The 20968-nt window shown below is 41.3% G+C and overlaps 2 protein-coding genes and 1 long non-coding RNA gene across 5 annotated transcripts; 2 read left to right on the top strand and 1 right to left on the bottom strand.

The window, feature by feature from the left end:
- The first annotated feature begins 3535 nt into the window (after window positions 1-3535).
- LOC140221411 (uncharacterized) lies at window positions 3536-5846 on the top strand. Its single transcript, XR_011897187.1, has 2 exons — window positions 3536-4195; window positions 5017-5846. It is a non-coding gene; the product is annotated as an uncharacterized lncRNA (long non-coding RNA).
- A 1377-nt stretch (window positions 5847-7223) lies between these two features.
- LOC117839090 (uncharacterized) lies at window positions 7224-10375 on the bottom strand. Its single transcript, XM_034719338.2, has 7 exons — window positions 10217-10375; window positions 9957-10107; window positions 8986-9068; window positions 8527-8613; window positions 8247-8395; window positions 7918-8049; window positions 7224-7623 (listed from the first exon to the last, which is right to left on the bottom strand). The coding sequence occupies exons 2-7, from the start codon at window positions 10084-10086 to the stop codon at window positions 7434-7436; spliced, it is 771 nt and encodes a 256-aa protein (XP_034575229.1). The 5' UTR covers window positions 10087-10107; window positions 10217-10375; the 3' UTR covers window positions 7224-7433.
- A 3306-nt stretch (window positions 10376-13681) lies between these two features.
- LOC117836785 (3beta-hydroxysteroid-dehydrogenase/decarboxylase) lies at window positions 13682-20207 on the top strand. 3 transcript variants are annotated; one of them, XM_034716282.2, is made up of 9 exons: window positions 13682-14007; window positions 14444-14533; window positions 14627-14664; window positions 15650-15781; window positions 16430-16552; window positions 17481-17560; window positions 18992-19196; window positions 19299-19367; window positions 20062-20207. In XM_034716282.2, exons 1-8 carry the CDS (start codon window positions 13737-13739, stop codon window positions 19356-19358), a joined length of 999 nt encoding a protein of 332 aa, XP_034572173.1. In that variant the 5' UTR covers window positions 13682-13736; the 3' UTR covers window positions 19359-19367; window positions 20062-20207. The 3 variants fall into 3 exon arrangements, with proteins under 3 accessions (XP_034572173.1, XP_072147209.1, XP_034572170.1); XM_072291108.1 differs by having other exon boundaries at window positions 14627-14759; window positions 15622-15781; XM_034716279.2 differs by having other exon boundaries at window positions 14627-14760.
- Window positions 20208-20968: the final 761 nt, after the last annotated feature.

Here is a 20968-nt window from a genome sequence, read left to right as displayed (position 1 = left end):
TGGGTTGTTTTTCACTTGTCACTTATGAAACTGCTGTAAGAAGAAGTTAGAATCATCTTCGTGGAGAACAAGTAATCAAGCCAATAACTTCAATCATAAGAGATATGATTAGATATTTCATGATAAACATAGTGTTGCCTGCCATTCAAGCCAAATGGCCAAGAGAAGATGTGAACAAACCAATTTTCATACAACAGGATAATGCACCTTCACATTTACGTGAGAATAATCCTGTTTTTTGTGAGGCTGCTAAGCAAAAAGGGTTTGACATTCGCCTAATTTGTCAACCACCCAATTCTCCAGATTTTAACATTCTGGACTTGGGTTTTTTCGAACTATTCAAGCGAAGAATGCAAAAACAATACAAGATCTAGTTCCAGTAGTGCAACAGGTAAATGGATCGATTGTTCACACGTGTTTTGTAGGCATTCATATTAATATTGTCCACTCATTGATTGATTTCTTCAACACATGTTTTGTAGGCATTCATAGAATATTGTCCACACAAAGCAAACAGAATTTTTGTAACACTTCAGAGTGTTTTGAAGGAAGCCATGAAGGTTAAAGGATGCAACAAGATCAAGATTCCTCACGTGCAAAAAGAAAAATTAGATAAAGAAGATCGGCTGCCATTGCAAATCTCCTGTGAAGCGTCCTTGTTAGCTGAAGCAATTGCTAGTCTTCCTGCATCAAACAATTAGAAGATGCAAGTTAATTAGGAGCAAATTAGAAGAAGCAATTTAGGAGATGCATGCACCTTAGGTTGAATGAATGAGACATGTAACCTTACTGATCTTTCTTTGCATCTTCCATGGCGCCGTCCACCGTCGCTATCTCCATGGAGGCATCTTGCTTCATCTTCAATTGCTTGTCCAACTTCTTCATAATGTGCTCATGCACAAGTATGGTGTCACCATCCATTTGAAGTTTCTCCATGTCAGAAATATAGGTCTCACAATCAAATTTTTCTATGTCATGCAATATCCTTGCTGCGATATTGTAGTCGCTATGTAGAAGACCGCAACGAGCACACCTGCGAGTGCGGCGGCAAGCTTGGAAGCAGCCTTCATCGTCGTTGTCGGTATGGGACGTGCCGCAGCGAACACAAAGAGAAGGGTGGGACTCCGGCAGCAAGGAGTCTGGCACGAAGGAGTCCGAAGTCATCTCCATGGTGCCGGCAAAGACCGTGGAGTCCTGCTTGAGGCCGTCTTCCATGGAATCCGGAAAAACCTTCTTGGACGAGACGAAGTCCAGCGCCACCAGCATCTCTGACTCCGGTGGTGCCATCTCATCTGACGAGATCGGCGCCACCTCCATCGCCAAGTCCATGGTGCGAGCAGAAGGGAGACTGCTGGATTGGAAGCGAGGCGAGCCGGTGATGCTGCAGTGTGGCGAGGAAGGGAGATGAGTGAAACGAAGCGCTGCAATTAATGCTTTGACCAGCGGAATGGCAGCCGAAATGTATGCCGGGGGCAAACGCGTCCAAATACTCCCCAGCGAGTATAGAACGACATCCTATATGAAAACACCCCACTCGCCCAGGAGGTATGGAGGGAGTATACCACACCAGCAGGATCCGGATTTCTTGTGCCACTCACGGACGAGAGCATGACTGGACTTGGGCTATTAGAGATAAAAAAAACTAAAATAGGTGTTTTGGTCCCTAAACTTTACATCAAGGATCAAGTTTGTCCCTTAACTCCTCAACTTCCATTTTTGGGTCAAATTCATCCTTGTACTGATGTGGTGTTATATCTTAGTATGAGACCATTGTGAAGAGTCCATTTTACCCTGGCTCATGTAGGTCAAACATGCATATGCTCATACTCTCTTGATACATACACACAACAATATATTTTTTAAACTGACAAAAAATATAGTTTCTAAAAATGTATGTACTTGTACATTTTAAAATCATGCATGTGCTCGTACGAATTAAATTTTGGTATGCAAAATGTACGTACTCATAATCTTCCATGATATATACAACTTGCACACATATTCTAAAGTTTACATGCGCTCATATACTCATGGTATGATGTACATCCTCCATGTATGTATTCTCTCGGTAAACACACACACACACACACACACACACACACACACACACACACACACACACACACACACACACACACACACACACACATATATATATATATATATATATATATATATATATTGAACGAACCTGGTAGGAAAGCTTTTGGTTATAATAAAAAAAAAGATTAAGCCTAGACTGGGCAAACAACAAAGAAACAGCACCGAACGGTTGGATTGGGACATCAACCCGTGCCGTACCATGCTAACGCACAACTCACACTCAACTCTGCCGGTTGGATTGGGACATCAACCGGGTCTCTCTCAACTCTGCTCGGTCGGATTGGGACATCGACACGAGCCTCAACGAAGACTCCGCCTAGTCGGATTGGGATATCGACACGAGCCTCAACGAAGACTCCACCCGGTCGGATTGGGACATCGACCTGAGCCTCCACGAACTCTGCCCGGTCGGATTGGAACGTCAACACGGGCCACCATGCAACCAACGCCACAAACGAGATTTTTTTTATAAAAAAAGGAAAGAGAAAGAAAGGAAAAGAAAAAAAGGACCCTCTCGGGAGCCACCATCGCCGAAGCAAACTGCCTTGCCAGAAGTGCCTGGCATCGCCTTCAAGAAGGTCGAGATGTCAAAGATGTCGTTGATGCCAGCCCAAACTGGGTTGGGTTTTTACCCGCCTCATCCGACATGGAAGCCAAATAGGAGCCAAGGCTCGTGCAAGAGATGCCCGATGTCGCCTTCAGGAAGGACATGACGCCAATGGCGCCATCGACACCGTCCAAAGGAGGGATGGGTTTTCACCCGCATCATCACCACGGTGAAAAGAGATGGCCGACGCCACTAGCCCCACCACCATGGCGCTGCTGGTGAGCCTCTGCATGGTCGCAACCAACGACACCACCACGACGACGCTGGAATGCGCCCGAGCACACCATTGTCGGCCACACCACCACGGTGCCACCGACACACTGCTGCACAGCACCTTGGAGCCTGCCCGATGCAGGGGTAGGCCGCGACGCCACTGCGGGCGCCGCCGTAGCCAATCCCCATGCGCCGGCCGCACGCGCCTTCGTGGCTGGGCTGTGCCCAGCCGCGGCCACGCTCGCACCGGCTGTCGACGCCATCGTGGCCCAGCTGAAGCTTCACCGATCGTGGAAGGAGGCCGCCGGCGGGGCATGCCGCCGTAGCCGAGCCGCAGACGCGGCGGTGGACGCCGGCGCTGCTGTGGCCTAGCCGAAACTCCGCCAGCGTGGAAGGAGGCCGCCGACGCATAGCCGAGCCTGCCACCGCCGCCGCAATCCCCGACACACCGAGGCCACAGGGGTGCAGATCCGGCGGTCGGGGGTGCAGATCCGGCTGCGGCCGTTCAACGACCGCCGCCTCCGCCATGGTCGCCACCAAGGAGAGCGCTAGAGGGGAGGAAAGGAGATGAGGAGGGTGGTGGAGCCTCACCGTCACCTTCCTTGCAGGCGACGGAGAGGAGGGGAGGCGGTGCTGGAAAGGGTGGCGGCGCCGATCTCGGGTTCCGCCCGAGCCGCCCCAAGAGCAGCGATGTGGGGGCACAACTTATCCTTTTGCGACGTGGTAAACATGTACATGTTCACACTTATATATTTTGGATAATATTGCTAATATATGGTGGAAATTGAGGAGGGAAAGAAGGAACCTATAACAAAAATAACTTTCCATATTAGTTTAATGCTAATACGGAGTTTCATATCACCAAAAAGACATGCTCGATCAAACTAGGAATGCAGGCGGGGCGGGTTCTTATACGAACCCGCCCCGCAAAATCATCATTTTTGGCCGATGCGGCCCAGCGGCGAAATTCTGGTGGCCCAACATTGGTGAACGTGCTAAGGCCCGCGGACCAGAGAAGAAATCCGCAAAGAACCCGCATCTTCGTTTCTCCTCGCGAAACCTAGCTGCCGCCGCCGTCCACGTCCACGCCCGGCCGCCCTTCCGCTGCTGCCGCCACCGTCAACGTTGGCCGCTAGTATGCCCTGCTACCAATCCCAACCCTAGAGCGCCCCAGCCCCGCCCCATCCTCCGCCGCTGCCACCGGTGTCCGCGGCGACAGCCGCGAGGGCGCGCGAGGAGGACGGGCTCTCTTCCGGCGCCAATGATGACGAGGTGAACTCTCCTGTTGCCGAGGTTTCGTGATTTGGTTTATTAATCGATGATTTGTTGTGGTTGGGGATCGGGGGATCGATCGGTGTCAGGTTTTGCGAGTTTTCTTCGATCTGTTCTCATGACGGTATAAATTGCAGGAGATTTCTTCAAGTCTTTGATTAGGTTTGTTGTGGTTTTCACCTGGATGGGTGGATGCATGTGCGGATCGTGTGTTTAGTTGCGCACGAATGGTCTACTAAACAAAGTTGTATAAGAAACTGCCGCATGATAGTGATTAATCGAAGTAAAGCAAACTGTAACTCATATGTACTTTTTCACTGTTGCACGTTTCGTGCCTCCCCCGAGTTGCCGCTGGCCTGAATCTCATGGGACAGTGCTATTTGCGAGCACTTCAATTTTGGGTATGATAGTTGATGATTTGGGAGAAGTTGTAGAAGAAGATGATACTGTGCAGCAGGACAGTCACCTCACATATACAAAACTAGCTGAAGTTCTCACATTAGCTTCTTAACCTCACTATGATCTATGTTAGGCATTGTTAATTTTTCTAAACTCTAGAGGCTTCTTAACTCTCGGAGGACACACGGTGCTGGATACACATGGGGGCCTATGCAGCTATGCTGAATGGGATGCAGCAGTCGCTACAGGACAGCAGCAGCTTCTTCAACAACTGCTCCCAGCCAGCTAGCGCAGCTGTACTGCTATTTTGGCATGCAGCCGAATGGCTGGGCTGCACAGGCAGCACAGCTGCAGCAGCAGCCGCTCAATGAGCTGCAGCAAAGTGTAATTATGGGTCCAGTGAACTTCTTCTATGAATGCAGACAATACGGAGGCTGCGCAAGGAGAACAGGTTGCTCAAGAAGGAGGACGGCAAAGGAGTATGCAAACAGAGCTAATTTTTTCGATGAATGGTACAGTGGTAATTTCTTTAGCTGTACGGCTCTAGGTACAGTCCTGCCATGTTCTTGATTGATTCAATCTCTAGGTGTACTGTACTATGGCAGTGCTATCTAATTGAATCGCTGTAGTACTAGTAGTAAATTTGAGCTAGGGATCAGGTTAGTTCTACTCTTAGCCTTCGGCCTAGTATCTTCCAAGTGAACAAAAGAGCCTGGAATGTGAATAAGATCAACCAATTTGAATAAAATACCAACTTGTTTTGGTTTTACTGACTGCTTGTATTTTTAGTACTACAATGAGTAGGTTGGCATCCATTATTTTTCTGAACTCTTTGAGGCAGAAATTTTGATTCTGAATATGATGCAGTTGTTTTGGCTCACAGCTAACTGTATTTTGTTCCCATGATAAAACCGTTCCGATCAGAAATCTTGTTTTTTCACTTCAGATTTGAAGAAGGAATGAAGGTGCTTGGAGGATAAAGATTCTTCAAAGTTTATTCTTTTACTTGTCACCATCGTTAGTGTCCAAAGATTTCAGGTCATTAACTTCTATCAAGATTATCACAGTGGCAAGTTAGGGATTTGATTAGTATTCAGAAAACCCTACGAGGTATCAAGTTGAATTGCTGAAGAGCAAGTTGATATACTGTTGTACTGATAACGTTCATGTCAAAATGTAATATAGCTATCCTGGATAATGTAAGATGCCAGATTAATGGACTCTTGACAAGTAATATGCAGTGCTTTTTTTATTGGGCTTACAAGTGAAGCGCTGCAGCCTGTAGTTTGCAGACAAGAAAGCTAGCTAAGTGAGTTTGCGGGTCATGCGGGTTCTGCATATCTGCCGCTAAGCCCACAGTTTGCTTGTGAGCGTCACGGTGGAATTAGTGGCCAGCCGCAAACCCACGTGATTAGTTTGCGGCGAGCGTGAAGTTGAGACGAACTTAACCGTCTTTTTGGAAGTTGAGTTACGAACTTGACCTTGGTGTCTGAAAGTTAAGGGATGACCTTGATCTCGGTGCAAAGTGCAAAGTTCAGGGATCGAAATGGCTATTTTGCCATTAAAAAACAGTGCGCACCCACAGCAAACGTTGTGATTGTGGATGTTACGCCGGTGACCAGAAGCAAACTACTCCCTCCATCACGTTTGTCAAATAAACATGAGAGCGGAGAAGGTATTAAGACAAGGAAATTGCGAAGGGGACATCTAAGACAGTACAAACCAGTACTATACCGTAACAAAAGGAGTCGCATTCACGCTGAAGAATTCAAAGGTGAAGTGCTCTCGAAGAACTGCATTGTTTTCCTTTGTACTCCATCCGTTCCAAATTACAGGTTGTTTTGATTTTTCTAGGTTTATAGATGTTGGTATGCATCTAGATGTATACAAACATCTATGAATCTATAAAAATTAAAATGACCTACAATTTGGAACGTTTGCGGTTTTGACACGGGAAACACAGTTGTCGTGTCCCCCCACAAAAATTAATGAAGTTAATAATAATGTCGACCATTTCAAAGCACCGATTGTTTTAGTTTTTAAATGAATCTTGTAAATATTTTTTTTGACTGAACTCTTGTAAATATTTGTAGGGGGAAAATGAAGAAAAGATGTTGGCAAAATATCCATTTCTTCAACCTATCAGATTCTGCTAATCCGGGAGAGCCAAAGAGGGATGCGTGTAACCGCTCCACTAGGATTTGGAGATGGAAGAGAGGAGTGGAGGGAGGGGGTGTGAGGAGACGTGGAGGGGATGGGCAAGTCTAGTGCCATGCAGATGCGAGGGCATCAGGTTGAGCCGAGTCAGCTGAGAGTTGGGCCTTGGTCCTTCGCTATCGAGGACCAGTCCTCAGTCCATGGATTAAAATGACTAGGCTATTGAAAATCAAGCGGAATATAAAGAGAGTTTTTAGGGCCACGCCAGTCCTCAAGATTCAAGGATTTCTCCCTGATCCTTCGACGAGTTCAGCAATAAGGCAGGAATAGAGTAAGGCTTCAGTGAAACCAAGACGCAGGAAGATTTTCTAATAGCAAACAGATTTGAAAAGCGTGCAAGGGTGACAGCGCTCTGCACTATGTTTTCCACATTAGGCAGCCAAAGATCAAAACTGGGAACAAACACAGCACAGACATAATCAGCGATAGTTCTTTAAAAGGCTATATTTGCATATCCAACGCTCATCACGAGTTAGCAATGCAAGAAAAATGTAATGCCACTAACAAGGTCAGCAGAATCAACGCAAAATGTACTGGACCCAACATGGTCAGCAGAACCTATGAAGGTGTCTTGCCATCAGGTGAATCATTCACAGCTCAGATAAATGATCCAATGAGTCTACTAGGCCTTCACATATTCGCGAATGAATTGCTCAACAGCCGAAACATTACCAGTCAAACCAGCACCTTCAGCAACTGTCACCTTGTTCTGGCATTGACTGAAGTTAAAGGCCTCTCCGGGTACCCCAAGCTTGACTTCATCAGAGATGTCAGCTGATGATATGGCGTTCCTTGATTCCCGAAGCTTGTTTCTACAACATGGGAGAAATCGGCACATGTTAGAATCCTCGTGAACCATAGATTTCACTTCACCTTAGTCCACATGGTTCTGGCAACCACCCTTACAGGTGTTTACGGTCATGAAAAAACAGAATATATAAATAACTCTATTATTTGCAGGGGACAAATACGAAAAAAATGATTGGACGAATCGAAGGTGCAGATAAAATCTAGGCAGAAGCACATTATCATAGCATTTTGTTAAATGACACACTTTGATGCATTATAACAATGCTAGTGAGTTAAATGTTGGAAGTAGTTCATACATCTCTTTTTCCAACTGCTTCTTGATGAATTCCTTTGAGTGAGCTGTAACTTTATCTGTCTTGTTGCAGAATATTAGCACAGGAACCTTTTTCTTCACTACAGAGGCCTTCGTTAGAGTGTCATACAGGTACCTGCGACAAAAACCATGATATGGTACCACAATACCAGCTTTGTTAAGAAATTGATAGGATATGATACAGCCATTTATGAAATGTTTTGACATCATGCTCCTAGTCACAATGCTAATTTCAATTGAGCATGCAATTGAAGGGAAGAAAACAGCTAAATAAACACCAATGATTCTTTTCACTACAAACAGAATCCTTACTCTGCAGCAGCTTGCATGCTAGACAAGAAGTCCTGAGCGTCAACAACAAAAACAATCCCAGCTGCTTTAGGCAGCACTTCATCGAGCTTGGGTTTGAGCCTTGCATGACCGGGGACATCAACAATATGCACAGGTCTCACTTTTCCTTTCTGCTCGAAGGACAAGAGTTGCTGTTAGTAAGTACAAGTTTGTGTATAAAAAGGGTTAAAAGTGCAGCCATTTATTTCACACTTTCACATCAAGATGTCAGAAAAAATTATAGCTTTAAAAATTTCCTTACTCTTTCCTTCTCTGAGTTCAGCACAAATTCATCATTGTTTTCTTCCATTGAAGTCAGAGTTCCTTGATGTGATGATCCATCCCGAAGCTGACAGGAAGATAATGTCAAAATTTGCATGGAAACAGAACATGGTACCCTACTACTCTTACATTGGTACAGCCCAAAATAAATCTGAACTAAAAGGAAGAAAAACAGACATTTCTGTTTTTTAATGGTTAAGTCCTCAGATAGGATCATATTCAGCCAAACCAAATCCAATCACCATAACAATCAGAACTGAAGTCCAGCTAGGAGGCCATAGCCTATTCTTTTTTTTTTTTTGAAAGTCCATTCCCTATTCTATTGAACTGTAATGCATGAAATGGGACTTGGATGGCATCATTTTTGCAAATTAGATATACTTCATTGTTCTTTGCTTGCAAGACCCCAAACACCACAGAGCCAAAAAAGGGCAATTACCTGGTAGAAAAGAGTAGTTTTGCCACTGCTGCTGAGCCCAGATAGCACTATGGTGTTCGGTTTCGAAGATTTCAGACAAGAAGCTGAGGGAAAAAAAAAGCAAACGTATTGCTTATACAAAAGCAGAAATCTTAACAAGTAATGTAACAGGCTTACAAAATATACATGGGGACACTTCACATATACTTTAAAAATTTTATCTCTAAGCAAATACCCTCTTTTCATGACGCCATACATGCCATCATCATATAACTTAATGTTTAAGAACCTGTAAATTCTATATCATCTAAGAGCATTAAAATTTTCTATGCCACACCTGCCCATATTAACAAAACCATGGGCTCAAGTTCTGTTAGTTCAATCAATAGCACTTCACAACTACACGGGTGGCTTGTGACATAATGAAACCAAAAGGTATACACCAAAACTGAAAATTTCTACTGCCCGCTCCCTCCCTTTGCGAGCACAATCATACTTACAAAACTAATAAACATTCACACCCTCCACAGAAGGGCTAGTGCACGCATACATACCAAAAATTGTGTTGTTTCTTGACTAATTAAATGGCCACTATGGATTGCTTTCCTAGCCTTAGTTGCTAAGTTGCACAGATTATAATCTCTTCTTCATTGTCCAGAATGGTTAACCGCAAGATACAGGGCATGGTCATAGTTACACTTCAATTGCCTATGAACCTTGTCACATCATGCTGCAGCTAACTTTGCAAACATCTACGGCAAATAGAAAAGGTCAACCTACCACAATATACAATTCTACTCTTTCCAGCAAGGAAGGAAGAAATTGAGCTGCACCCAAGCGGTTAACTGAAACACATCTATTTCATTTCAATGCCACCTTCCGGATGTTCTTTGGGGCATCGTGCGTTACACCAACTGAACGCAGCAACTAAAGACTCCTGAACCGAGGACACACAATGCAGGGTAACAAGAACTTTAGGTTCGCTACGACACCTGCAATAAGGACCAGGATTGTGACGGCAACCACCACAGCGGCGACGTAGATCTGTTCCGGGGGTTGCTGACGGATCCAGCTCTCCGCTTGGCCTACCCAGGCCTCTGCTTGCCGAATCCACTCATCCATCGCGCGCGCGAGCCCAAGAACCTACTCCGAGACGGTGTATGGATGGAGCAGATGAGTAGGATACACGGCACCAAGCAAATACTCAACCAACAAAGCCAACTCGTGAACAACCAGTCCGAGGGTAACTCACCAACGGAGGAAGAAATCAATCCAATCCCTGATGGATGGGTTCAAAGGCGGTCACACCTACGGCTAGTAGCGAGAACCCCAAGCGCAGCCGGCCAGCCGCAGCGTTGGTTGCCTGCGACGTGCGCCCGTGCGTCGTCTGAGTTGGGGAAGAAGACCCCAGGTCCCCGGCGAAGGCCCAAGGGGCATGTTGCCTATGGGCCTGACGAACTGGGCCAGAAAGATAGAAGGGGAAGGGCCCATACAGCAGGAGATATGGGGCGTTGCAGGAATTTGGGCTGTTCATGATTCTTCAATGAAATTTCTGTCAGAGCTTAATTTTTTGTGCAGCGTAAATGCTGCCCAAGCCTACTACATAGTACAATAGACGACTGGGCTATCTGGACGGGCCAAAATCGGACTAGCCTTTTTTTCCCCTTATAGTATCTGGTCAGAACATTAGATCGTTTAGGTTCCTTCTAAATCAAATTTATATAATTTTCACTAAATTTATAGAAATATTAAAATCTATAATATCAAATAAATACACTAATAAGGCATATTTTAAGATAGATTAACGAAACTAATTTTACGTTGTAGATGTTGCATTTTTCTACAAACTTGAATAAATTAGAAAAGTTTCATTTACGATAAAACTAAAACGACTTGTATTTTGAAGTACGAGATAATTTCCTTTATTAGGCAGGTGTGCTGGCGTGGTAGGTAAGCAAACTTCTGCTTTAGAGCTCTCATGTAATTGTTATGGCCATAGTTCATTGTTTTTCCCCACCACCATAGTTTTTCATGTAAATATGGCCCCCCTTGTCTTTTCAATCTTGTTTGTTTTTCCTGTTTCTCTAAAACTGTATCCTAGCCAATGAGGTTATACTGAATGTCACATAACCGCGCGTGTTATTTGAGGTCATTCTGCTGAATTTCTATAACCTCAAGCAGCAGAGGCGTGACACATGCATGCCAGACATTTCAGCATATATGCAGAATCTTGTCGATATCAGTTTATGCTGTTGAGATCGACATGACACCCAACCAGATGTTATTCACGCATAGATGATATGGAACCATACTGCGCTAGCGTTACGTGGTCGTAATTAGTACACCGATTCATTCTGTTAGTTGTCGAGCAGTTGCGATCGATGCCGCCGTCATACATGCGGAGCATAAAGTGGACGGTGCAACCGTAGATGAGGCTGCGCACGACGATGAGTACGAGGCGCATGTGTCCCTCGCAGTCTTGTAACGTCGCTTTAGGATATTTGTGTCGTTGATTTATGTAATAAATTCAGAAAAATATGAGCACAGTGTATGACTCGAAACTTGATGGGCAGAACCTAATCAACCGAAAATCATCTTCGGAAACACAATATGATCCAAACATACTAGGAGGGATGTGTTAACGGCTGTTAGCAGTAAACCGCAAGCGTACGGAGAACTTATAGCATAAGATCTATTTCAACTAGCATTATTAGTATTAACTTGGCATTTATGAGAGATTCAGATCCAATCTACTAAGTATATACAGACAGATAACAGATAGAGCAAAGGTAACCAATCTAGAGCAACCTAGACTGCATATGTCGTAATTCTGAGCATGGATAGCAAAGCAACGATCTTAGTAAAAAAGCATCTTTAAATTTACACCTCCGGTTCAAATCCCGAAACCCTCCACCTTACACAAGAAAGATCCTGTCACGATCACCTCTATCAGCGCAAGCAGGTTAAAGGCATGATCATAAGAACATGTCATACTCATCGGTAGATTAGACATGCAAATCTGATCACCACGACCACAAGAACACCCTAGGCAATCTATCATTGATTCATAGATTGAAAAGCAATCAAACTTGATAAAGCATAAAACCATCAAAGGAGATACTTAGATTGCTAATAACATAAACACATCTATTATTTCACCACGAATGATTGTACATCACAAGATCACCACTGGAATCCTACCTTGATCTTGATAACTTCTACCTCCAGAACTCCAGCGTGATCTTCCTCGCAGGATGATCATGCCGGCAGAAGTTCGCCTACGCTAGCCCCCGACAACTGCACGGCCCTCAGCTCTCTGGAGAGGTGTCCCTCAAGCTTCTTCTGCTTCTCTGCTGCTTCACATTGAGTATGTCATCTTGGATATAGGGCTCGGTGGATTTTTTGGGGTATTTATAGTTCAGAGAGCGCGTGGCAAAAACTGGAAGGCGAGGGAGCGAAGGAAACCCCAGGCCGATCGGCCTGGGTTCCTTTTAGCCCCTTCGCGTCCTGCTTCATCTCCAAGTCTCCCCTGGTTCTTTGAAGTCCTATTTTCACTTGCATGTGGGCGTGGCACGTCGGTTGCTTCAGGATGAGATTGATCTTCAATGATTTTCCAAATCTTTGCTTGATCTTCTTTGATTCCTCTTTGATCCTGAAGTGATCCTTACCATATCTTCACAAACTTAGCTCTTAACTCATATCGGAGGATTGCTTGCCAAAGATGGGCGTCGGAAGGCTCCAGAAGACCCTAGGCCGATCGGCCTGGGCTCCTCTAGGTCGATGCCTAGGCCCTTCCTGGGCCCATTAGCCTCCGTCTTCGCTTGGTTCGATGCTCATTCAGTGCTTTATCCAAAAATATACTTTTAGGTCCAATTCCCTGCAAAAACAGAACATCCTCCAAAATATGTTGCATATGTGAAAATGACTGGTTTATTAGGTGTAATTAATAGTTTAGGTATTAAATTTATATCATTATTGAAAGATAAATAGGGGTAAAAGTGTGTCAATAGTGAGCGTCAATAGGATGGAAATTGAAGGAAAAATCACTTCATTTTTCACTCCCATTCGCGTGTGTTGGAAGGAAAAGGTTTTATCCAAATGCATATTTCATTTTCCTTAAAAATACAGTGCTATGTCAGCATTTTTCATGAGGGTGTAAAATAATGAAGAGAGAAGAAAATATTTATATACAAGGAAAGTACATGTCCACCGCTTTCAACACAAATACTCTCTTATTTTGTGTTGCACATGAAACAACTTAAATGAAAAAAATACATTGGAAGGACTATTATTTCAAGAATCAATGAAATGCTCTTATGCACATGTGGCACTCTTATTAGAAACGCCAATGTAAAATTCCTTATTGGAAAGATTGGCCTTACGAAGTTCAAGAGGGGTCAAATCTTACAATATTCTTCAGTTTCCTTTCACTTCCAAAGAGAGCTTTCATCTGCCAGACGCAAGTAAAAATGGTGAAGAATTAAAACTCAAAAGAAAAAGGTGAATAAGGGAGGTCATAGCAAGGGCTGCCGACTCTTAATTAGGAGCTGCATCAGAGACAAGGTGGTCCTTGTATATTACAGTTTAACGTCGTCATTGGTGCCAAGGTCCGCATTATGTGTAGGGTAGCGACTTGGCTGATTTGGGATCAATTCATTAACCAACGGCCTTACGCAAGAGTCAGGCCTATAAAGAAATGTGCAAGGGCTAAACCCCGGCTGGGCACATAAAGCTAGCTATAGAGAGAGCGTCCGCGTTCTATAGCCACAATAATGGGCTCGCAGCAACCTGATGGCAGCTGTGATGGCCACCCAGAACCAGAGGCCAGGTGGTGCGCTGTGACCGGAGGCCGAGGGTTTATGGCGAGGCACCTGGTGGCCGCGCTACTTCGCTCAGGAAAATGGCGCGTGCGGGTCACTGACCTCGCCCCCGCCATCGTGCTCGGCCCCGGCGAGGTGGAGGCACTCCTCTCCGATGCCCTCCGCGACGGGCGCGCGGTCTATGCCCGGGCTGATATCTGCAACGTAGACCAGCTTATTGAAGGTGCATGCATCATGATAAAGAAGAGTTTCTCTGTAGGCTCTCTTGCCTATATAGTCATGATCGTTAGTAATAACCTTCTGGATTGGACTTGAACTAAATTACTATCCATTCCAAATTGTATGTCATTTTGGTTCCAAATTGTATGTCATTTTAGCTTTTCTAGTGCATAGTTTTTCTATGCATCTAAATATAGTGTATGTCTAGATGTATATGAGGTTAGAAAAGCCAAACCGACCTACAATTTGAAATGGGGAGAGTACCACAAAACATATTAGCAACCGATAACATAACTGACAATTTTTTTAAAAAATTGCATCTATCCTGCCTGGTTCCTTTAAAAAAAACTGACAATTTCTATGCCCTTCTGTTAGAGCGAGACAACATGATCCAGTTTGTGTCTATTTAATGTTTAATTGGTTTTCTCTTGTGTTTGCAGCTTTTGAAGGGGTAGATGTTGTTTTCCACACAGCTGCTGCAGATCCTGCCAAGAACGATTTGCAACTTCATTATAAGGTCAACGTAGAGGGTTAGTAAGCGTAGACTAATGTCATGCTTTTTTTCTTGCATAACTTGGGTTATATTCACTTATTTGCTTTTGCCTTTTATGCTACATGGACAGGAACAAAGAATGTGATTGATGCTTGTAAGATCTGCAAGGTGAAAAGGCTTATACACACCAGTTCTAGTGTTGTTGTATTTGACGGAGTTCATGGGCTTTTCAACGTAAATGAATCAATGCCATACCCAGATAAGGTCGGATCACAAAATTAATTGGAAACACCATTCTATACATCTTAGATGTTGACTGCTCAATTAGTCAGGTGTACTTCATTCTCAAGCAAAGGGAGATGTCAACTTTACTACCTCAAAGTATGCTAGGAAGCTTAAAAGCATTTTATTAAGTTCACTTGATCCCCCTCTCTTCCCTAATCTTGGGTTACCATTAACATTTTCTAAAAAGCTATCCTGGGAATGGTTTCGCCAGCAGTGATGGACACTTGCACATCTGACATAAATGACTACCTTGCCGGAGGAGTGAGAGTGCTGGTGATTCAGGACATGTACAGAGCCATGGATCACGCCACCTAGGAAAGACCGAAAGAGCCTTGGCAGTTGGTGCCTACGAGTGCTTCTCCCTGTGCCCGCGGGGGGAGGGGGGGGCGGTGGTGTTGGGGGTTGAATCTCTGAACGTCGATGGCCGTGCTATGTAGTGGTTGAGGACGGGACGGTAGTTGAAGTGTGCCATTTGCTCATCTCCTCCATGGATCTCTTGTCACTGCACTCTGGCACATCTCTGTCTCTTAAGTAAAATGGAATTTGTCTACCAATAGAACTGGTGTATATAAGACATGGCATTTCCTCAGAATACTTGAGATAGTAAAATGGACTTCTTCCTAAGAATAATCATTGAATAAGACTCTTCAATACAACATATCCAGTTCATGTATTTTCTTCTTTCAAACCAAATGCTCACAAGATGAGAAAATGCCAACTGGTGTATAGGTTTTCAGCATACGGCCCTGTATATAATTTGCTACTGGAATTTGTCTACCACGCAAAAAATTATGGTAGAGTCCAAACCTATTTTCCTAAATATATGCTTTGCGAATGACTGTTTCCTGATGCATATGCACAAACCAAGGCTGAAGCAGAGAAGCTAGTCATGGAGAACAACGGCATAAGAGAACTTCTAACTTGCTGCATTCGTCCTGGGTCTATTTTTGGTCATGGTGACATCATAATGCCAACCATGGACCGATATGGAAGAACACAAGTAAGGAAGTGTATGACATTGCTTAATATTATAGCACTGACATGGAAAAGAGTAATAATAAGCATTTACCAAATTGTTATGCTAGTTGTAAACATACTCAACATATATGTAGGCATGATATGTATAGGAACAATATTATGTGGAGAAACACGGCATAATGATGGTTTCAATATCCGGCATATATCATAGCATAAGTGTGGTGGAAATCAGGAAAAATTAATGCAACACAACTAAATAGATTAAAATATATAGTATAAGAAATCCAAAAGTAGATGATCTTTTTCTGGATGCACTTTGATACTAGCATTACTATAAAAATAAATATGTAAGATAGTATAAAAATTTCTTCTTGCCATTTTTATTCCATACACTCTATAAACCATATTTTCCAAGGAAAACTGCCTAATCTGAACTATTGTTCATGTCTACGACATCCTTTACACTTGCAAATCATGTGTTACCATGGCATTGCTAAAGATAAACAAAACTAAATTTAAAGTTTGATCAAATGTTCGTATTTGTTCCATGGCCAGACTGTTGACAAAAACTATGTTATATTTGTTGTTATACAATTAATTCTTGTGTACAAATAGAAAGTACTAGGATCATCTACATATGTGATATATATATGACTCTATAATATTGCAGTTCATTATTGGTGATGGAAAGAATTGTGATGATTTTGTATATGTTGAAAATGTGGTGCATGCTCACCTCTGTGCTGAGAAGACTCTTTCTACCGAAGAGGGTGCAGAGACAAGTGGAGGGAAAGTATGCTTTTACTCTTAAACAACAAATTATGATTTTCTATAGTGAAAAATCTGGATTACACCCGCCAAACTATCACAAAAGTCTGACTTTCAACCTTCAACTATAAATCTTCAACCTCCAAACCTTCAAAATTTGCTTACAGCCCAGTTCCTCATGTGGAATAGGCATACGCGTAACATCTCTCTTACACGTTCATCATTGCTTCATGTAAAGGGTTAATCTAGAAGTGCTATGTTTGGAACGGAAGGATTATAAGCTGGCTCTCACCCCCTAAACTTCGAAGATGGTACTAAACCCGCCAACTACAACCACAACTAAGCCACATGAGCCAACAACTTCCACTACTACTATTACTACGGTACATTGGGATGGGGGTATTACTGAGGGCCATCCAACTGTTGAAATTGGGTAAATTTGGTCCTTTATGGGCGATCTAAAAGGCGATTTTCCATTTCTTTGAAATTAAAAAGAGCCTAGATTTAATCTATAGAAATTCACAGATAATCCATTTCCATTTGTTTTTTTCTAAAAATGTAATATCTATGTTGGCACTCTATTTGGATATAATTTATTCATGTTCTTTGTTTATTATTTGATCTATTCAGAATGGGAACAAATAAGATCCAAATAACTCCAAATAGGAAACCAACATATATGACACATTTTTAGAAAAACATTGGTACCTTTTTCATATTTTTATGATTTTAAAGAATCAGTTATGATGTTTTTAGATTAAACCATTTTTTTTGAAAATAACACCTTGTAAACATCCCAAAGGACCAAATTTTATCCAGTTTTAACAATTGAATGGCCTTCGGCATCTGGTTTGTAGTTCAAGGCTAAAAATCAGACTATTGTGCTAGTTAAAGGGTGGAAATGGACTTTTCCCTTTTCTATATAAATTATGTTACATATTTAAAATTTCTAGGCATACTTTGTGACTAATATGGAGCCAATAAATATGTGGGACTTCATATATATGGTTTCTGAAGAACTTGGATACAAAAGGTGATCTTATGTTCTATGGGTGCACTTTATATCTTAAGATTATTTGATCTTCTTTCTAGATTAAACATTCCATGTGCACCCAAAATTGCTTCGTTAGGGGTCGGGTTTGATTAACCGCATCATGCATTTAATTTTTCTACATTGCATTTTGCATGTACCCATGTGTTGTTTTACTCTATTAGATGCCCCGATGAGCAAAAATCTTCTATCCAATTGTCAACAATCCTATATCTTGTTCCATGCACTAATTTTTGGGATGTGCAAAATAATGAACTACACTAGTGTTTTCTTAATGTTTTAGACACGTGGAATGAATAATAACCCTCTTGTCAAATTTCCATTCCAACAAAATATAATAATTACTGGGAGTCTGTACCGGTGCCATATCCTAGTGTGTATATGGAAAATTTATTCTACCCCTCCCCCCAAAAAAAATCTTGCAACATCATTTATCACTTGGACGATAGTTATTTCCTTGCCAACATACATTATAATATAAGAATTTTTAAATAATCATGTTACATGGGGAAAAAAATCCATCTTACTCCACCAACATTATGTTTGTCCACCTTACCACCTCTAACAATATTTTATCGCACTTTACACCCCAAACTATTTAAGATGGACTAGTCCACTCCTAATGATACTTTTTCTATTTTTTTCTATTTCTTAATTTCTAGTGACATGTCTTATTAAGTGTGGATTCCAGTTTAAACTTGTATGGAATGAAATTTTTAATAGTTTTGTGGTAATCAAGTAAGACAAAAGATCCTTCAAGAGGTTAGATGGAAAAGCCAAATAGTTTTGGGGAGTAGAGTGGATTAATTGATAAACTTACAGTTGTGTTACTATAATGCTCTTTAGACATGGTTGCTCATAGCCGAAACCACATCTACCAGTAATTCATTTATTCCTTCACGCCCTGGTGTTATGTAGATGGTTAATGAAAGTCTACACTGATCAATATCACTTTCATTTAAGTTGGTTCAAGATGAAAACAAGTAGTTTTCTAGCGTCATGTATAGGGATTTTGCCTGCACATATGGTTAATATCCAAGGCTTACACACATTTGTTCACTGTAATCTTATCTATATACTATATTGTTCATTTATTATAAAGTATAACTATAGCTTTTTTATAATGTTCACCTTATATATACATTGGGTACGAGGTTAGTTGTGAACATTATCTTCATTTCAAACTTTAAGTAAGTAACTTAATTTATTTGTTGGACTTTAATTTATCATGATAATTTATGCATAACATTAAGTAACTTAATTTATTTGTTGGACTTTAATTTATCATGATAATTGGTATTGTGTGTTTTAAGATGAATTATTTTTACCGTTTGATTGGAGTAAATGTTTCTCATAGCTAAGAATACACATGCAAAATAAATTGTGTTACTAACATGTAAGAAGTTATTGCAGGCCAGTCAAAATACGAATACCTGCACTTGTTGTCATGCCAGTAAGCTATGTGATAGAGTGGGGATACAAGGTACTGCGCCGCTATGGGATGCATCAACCTCAAATGTTAACACCGGCAAGAATTAAATATGTGACACTTAATAGAACATTCAGTTGCAAGAAAGCTATTGAAGAACTTGGCTACAAACCGATTGTGACACTCATGGTTCTTAACTATAACCCTTTTGTGTGTTACCTCCATAATATACTATTTATTGATACATATTTTTCATTTTGTAATTCTCATAGTTTCTTACTTCTGATCTAGGATGGTCTAAAGAAAACAACCGAATCGTATATTCTTTTGAGAGATAAATATTCACCTTGAGAAGAAAAGGTACACACTTCCAAATCTTCCTTATATAATTTTATTTTGATAATGCGAAATTAAAAAGTTAAAATAAATACAACCCCTGAATTTTTAAATCCTAATATTTTAGCCTTTCCTTGGCCCATAGCTAACATGTCCTATGACTATGATGTAGCCAAATCTTATTGTGCTAAAATGGATGGCATGGCTATAAATTGAAGGTTCCGATTTATAAATCTGAATGTAATATATCTTGAAATATATCTTTGATGAGAATATCATGCTTAGTATATATCACCGAACGTGTAAAATATCCCAACAATAAAATGCAACAAGCTAAACTAGTCAATATCAAGATGCATAAGAGAGAAGTATTCAATTAGAAACTAGCCACTTTTAGTTTTGTATACAAAATGATCACTGGAAACTTTTATGTTTAATAAGTTCTCAAACACCTCATCTAGCAAGTGAGTGAGATATATCAATCTTGAGGATAGTAATATTCCCACTATCAAATGTATTTTCATACAAGAAACATAACCAGTACATTTCCAAAAAAAATTATCATTTCATTCTACCAAATATGATATCATTATGTACTACAAAATTTTATATTTGTTTTTAGATGAGCCTAGCTAGGCGGAACACATCTTGGCTAGGCTAGTCGTGTAACATTAGAATGTCACATTGCTATGTACTGATTCTCACATTCCTATATTAGGTTATCATGGTGGCAATGTGTTTTTTGTTGGGATCAAAGGTAACTCTTCAGAAAATATCACAAATAAAGGTCAAAGGGAATGATGTATCTATGAATAAAATGCCAGTGTTTACATTCTTAAATGTTAAGGCAAGCTTAATTTGTAATGGATTGTGATAAACTCTACTCCCTCCATTCCAAATTATAAGTCATTCCAAGAATCTTGGAGAGTCAAAGCATCTCAAGTTTGACCAAAATTATAGAGAAAATTATAAAGATTTATGACATCAAATAGGTATACTATGAAAATATAATTGATGAAGAATCTAATGATACTTAGTTGACATCATAAATGTTATTATATTATCATATAAATTTGGTCAAACTTGAGATACTTTGACTCTCCAAGATTCTTGGAATGACTTATAATTTGGGATGGAGGGAGTATAGGGTAATGATGAATCGTATGTTGCATCATATGCTACTTAATAATTATGTTACATCATTGTTTCTATATATGGCTTATGTCTAGCTTTTGTCGAAGATTTATGGGTTCCAGGGACGGAACATAGCCAACAAGTACCATCTTTGGTAGATTTATTGTCAATTGCCATACTTAAACATTCTTAGAGCGAGTCTAATAATTTAATTAAGGTCTTGCCTATATAGGACTGGTTGCATCACATAGTCTTATGCTTCTATACAACCAACGCTATAAATAGTTTTTATTCAAGTAAAGTGCATCAGCTATTCGTAAACATGTTCATAGGTCTCAATTAGGTCCGTCAACTATTAACACACTTGGGTCCAAAAATTAACTAAGTGGTTCATTCAAGTTCTATAAACCCCTTTGATTGGCATCCATATCACGCCATTTTTAAATCATCCTTCATATAATTGTTCCAAGGATATGCCAATTACTGATATT

Source organism: Setaria viridis, chromosome 9 (assembly GCF_005286985.2).
Source record: "Setaria viridis chromosome 9, Setaria_viridis_v4.0, whole genome shotgun sequence".
NCBI lineage: Eukaryota > Viridiplantae > Streptophyta > Magnoliopsida > Poales > Poaceae > Setaria > Setaria viridis.
Note: the sequence above shows the minus strand (reverse complement) of the source record. Positions and strands in the feature narration are given on the sequence as shown.

Bases quoted from the DNA above. Each gene is read 5' to 3' on its own strand.
- LOC117839090 (XM_034719338.2), bottom strand. From the start codon at position 10,086: ATGGATGAGTGGATTCGGCAAGCAGAGGCCTGGGTAGGCCAAGCGGAG. The intron at 9,069-9,956 runs GTGTCGTAGCGA...TTTTTCCCTCAG, and splicing joins AATCCTGGTCCTTATTGCAG to CTTCTTGTCTGAAATCTTCG. The intron at 8,614-8,985 runs GTAATTGCCCTT...TCTTCCTGTCAG, and splicing joins AAACTACTCTTTTCTACCAG to CTTCGGGATGGATCATCACA.
- LOC117836785 (XM_072291108.1), top strand. From the start codon at position 13,737: ATGGGCTCGCAGCAACCTGATGGCAGCTGTGATGGCCACCCAGAACCA. The intron at 14,008-14,443 runs GTGCATGCATCA...TTGTGTTTGCAG, and splicing joins CGTAGACCAGCTTATTGAAG to CTTTTGAAGGGGTAGATGTT. The intron at 14,760-15,621 runs GGTCGGATCACA...TTGCGAATGACT, and splicing joins TCAATGCCATACCCAGATAA to GTTTCCTGATGCATATGCAC.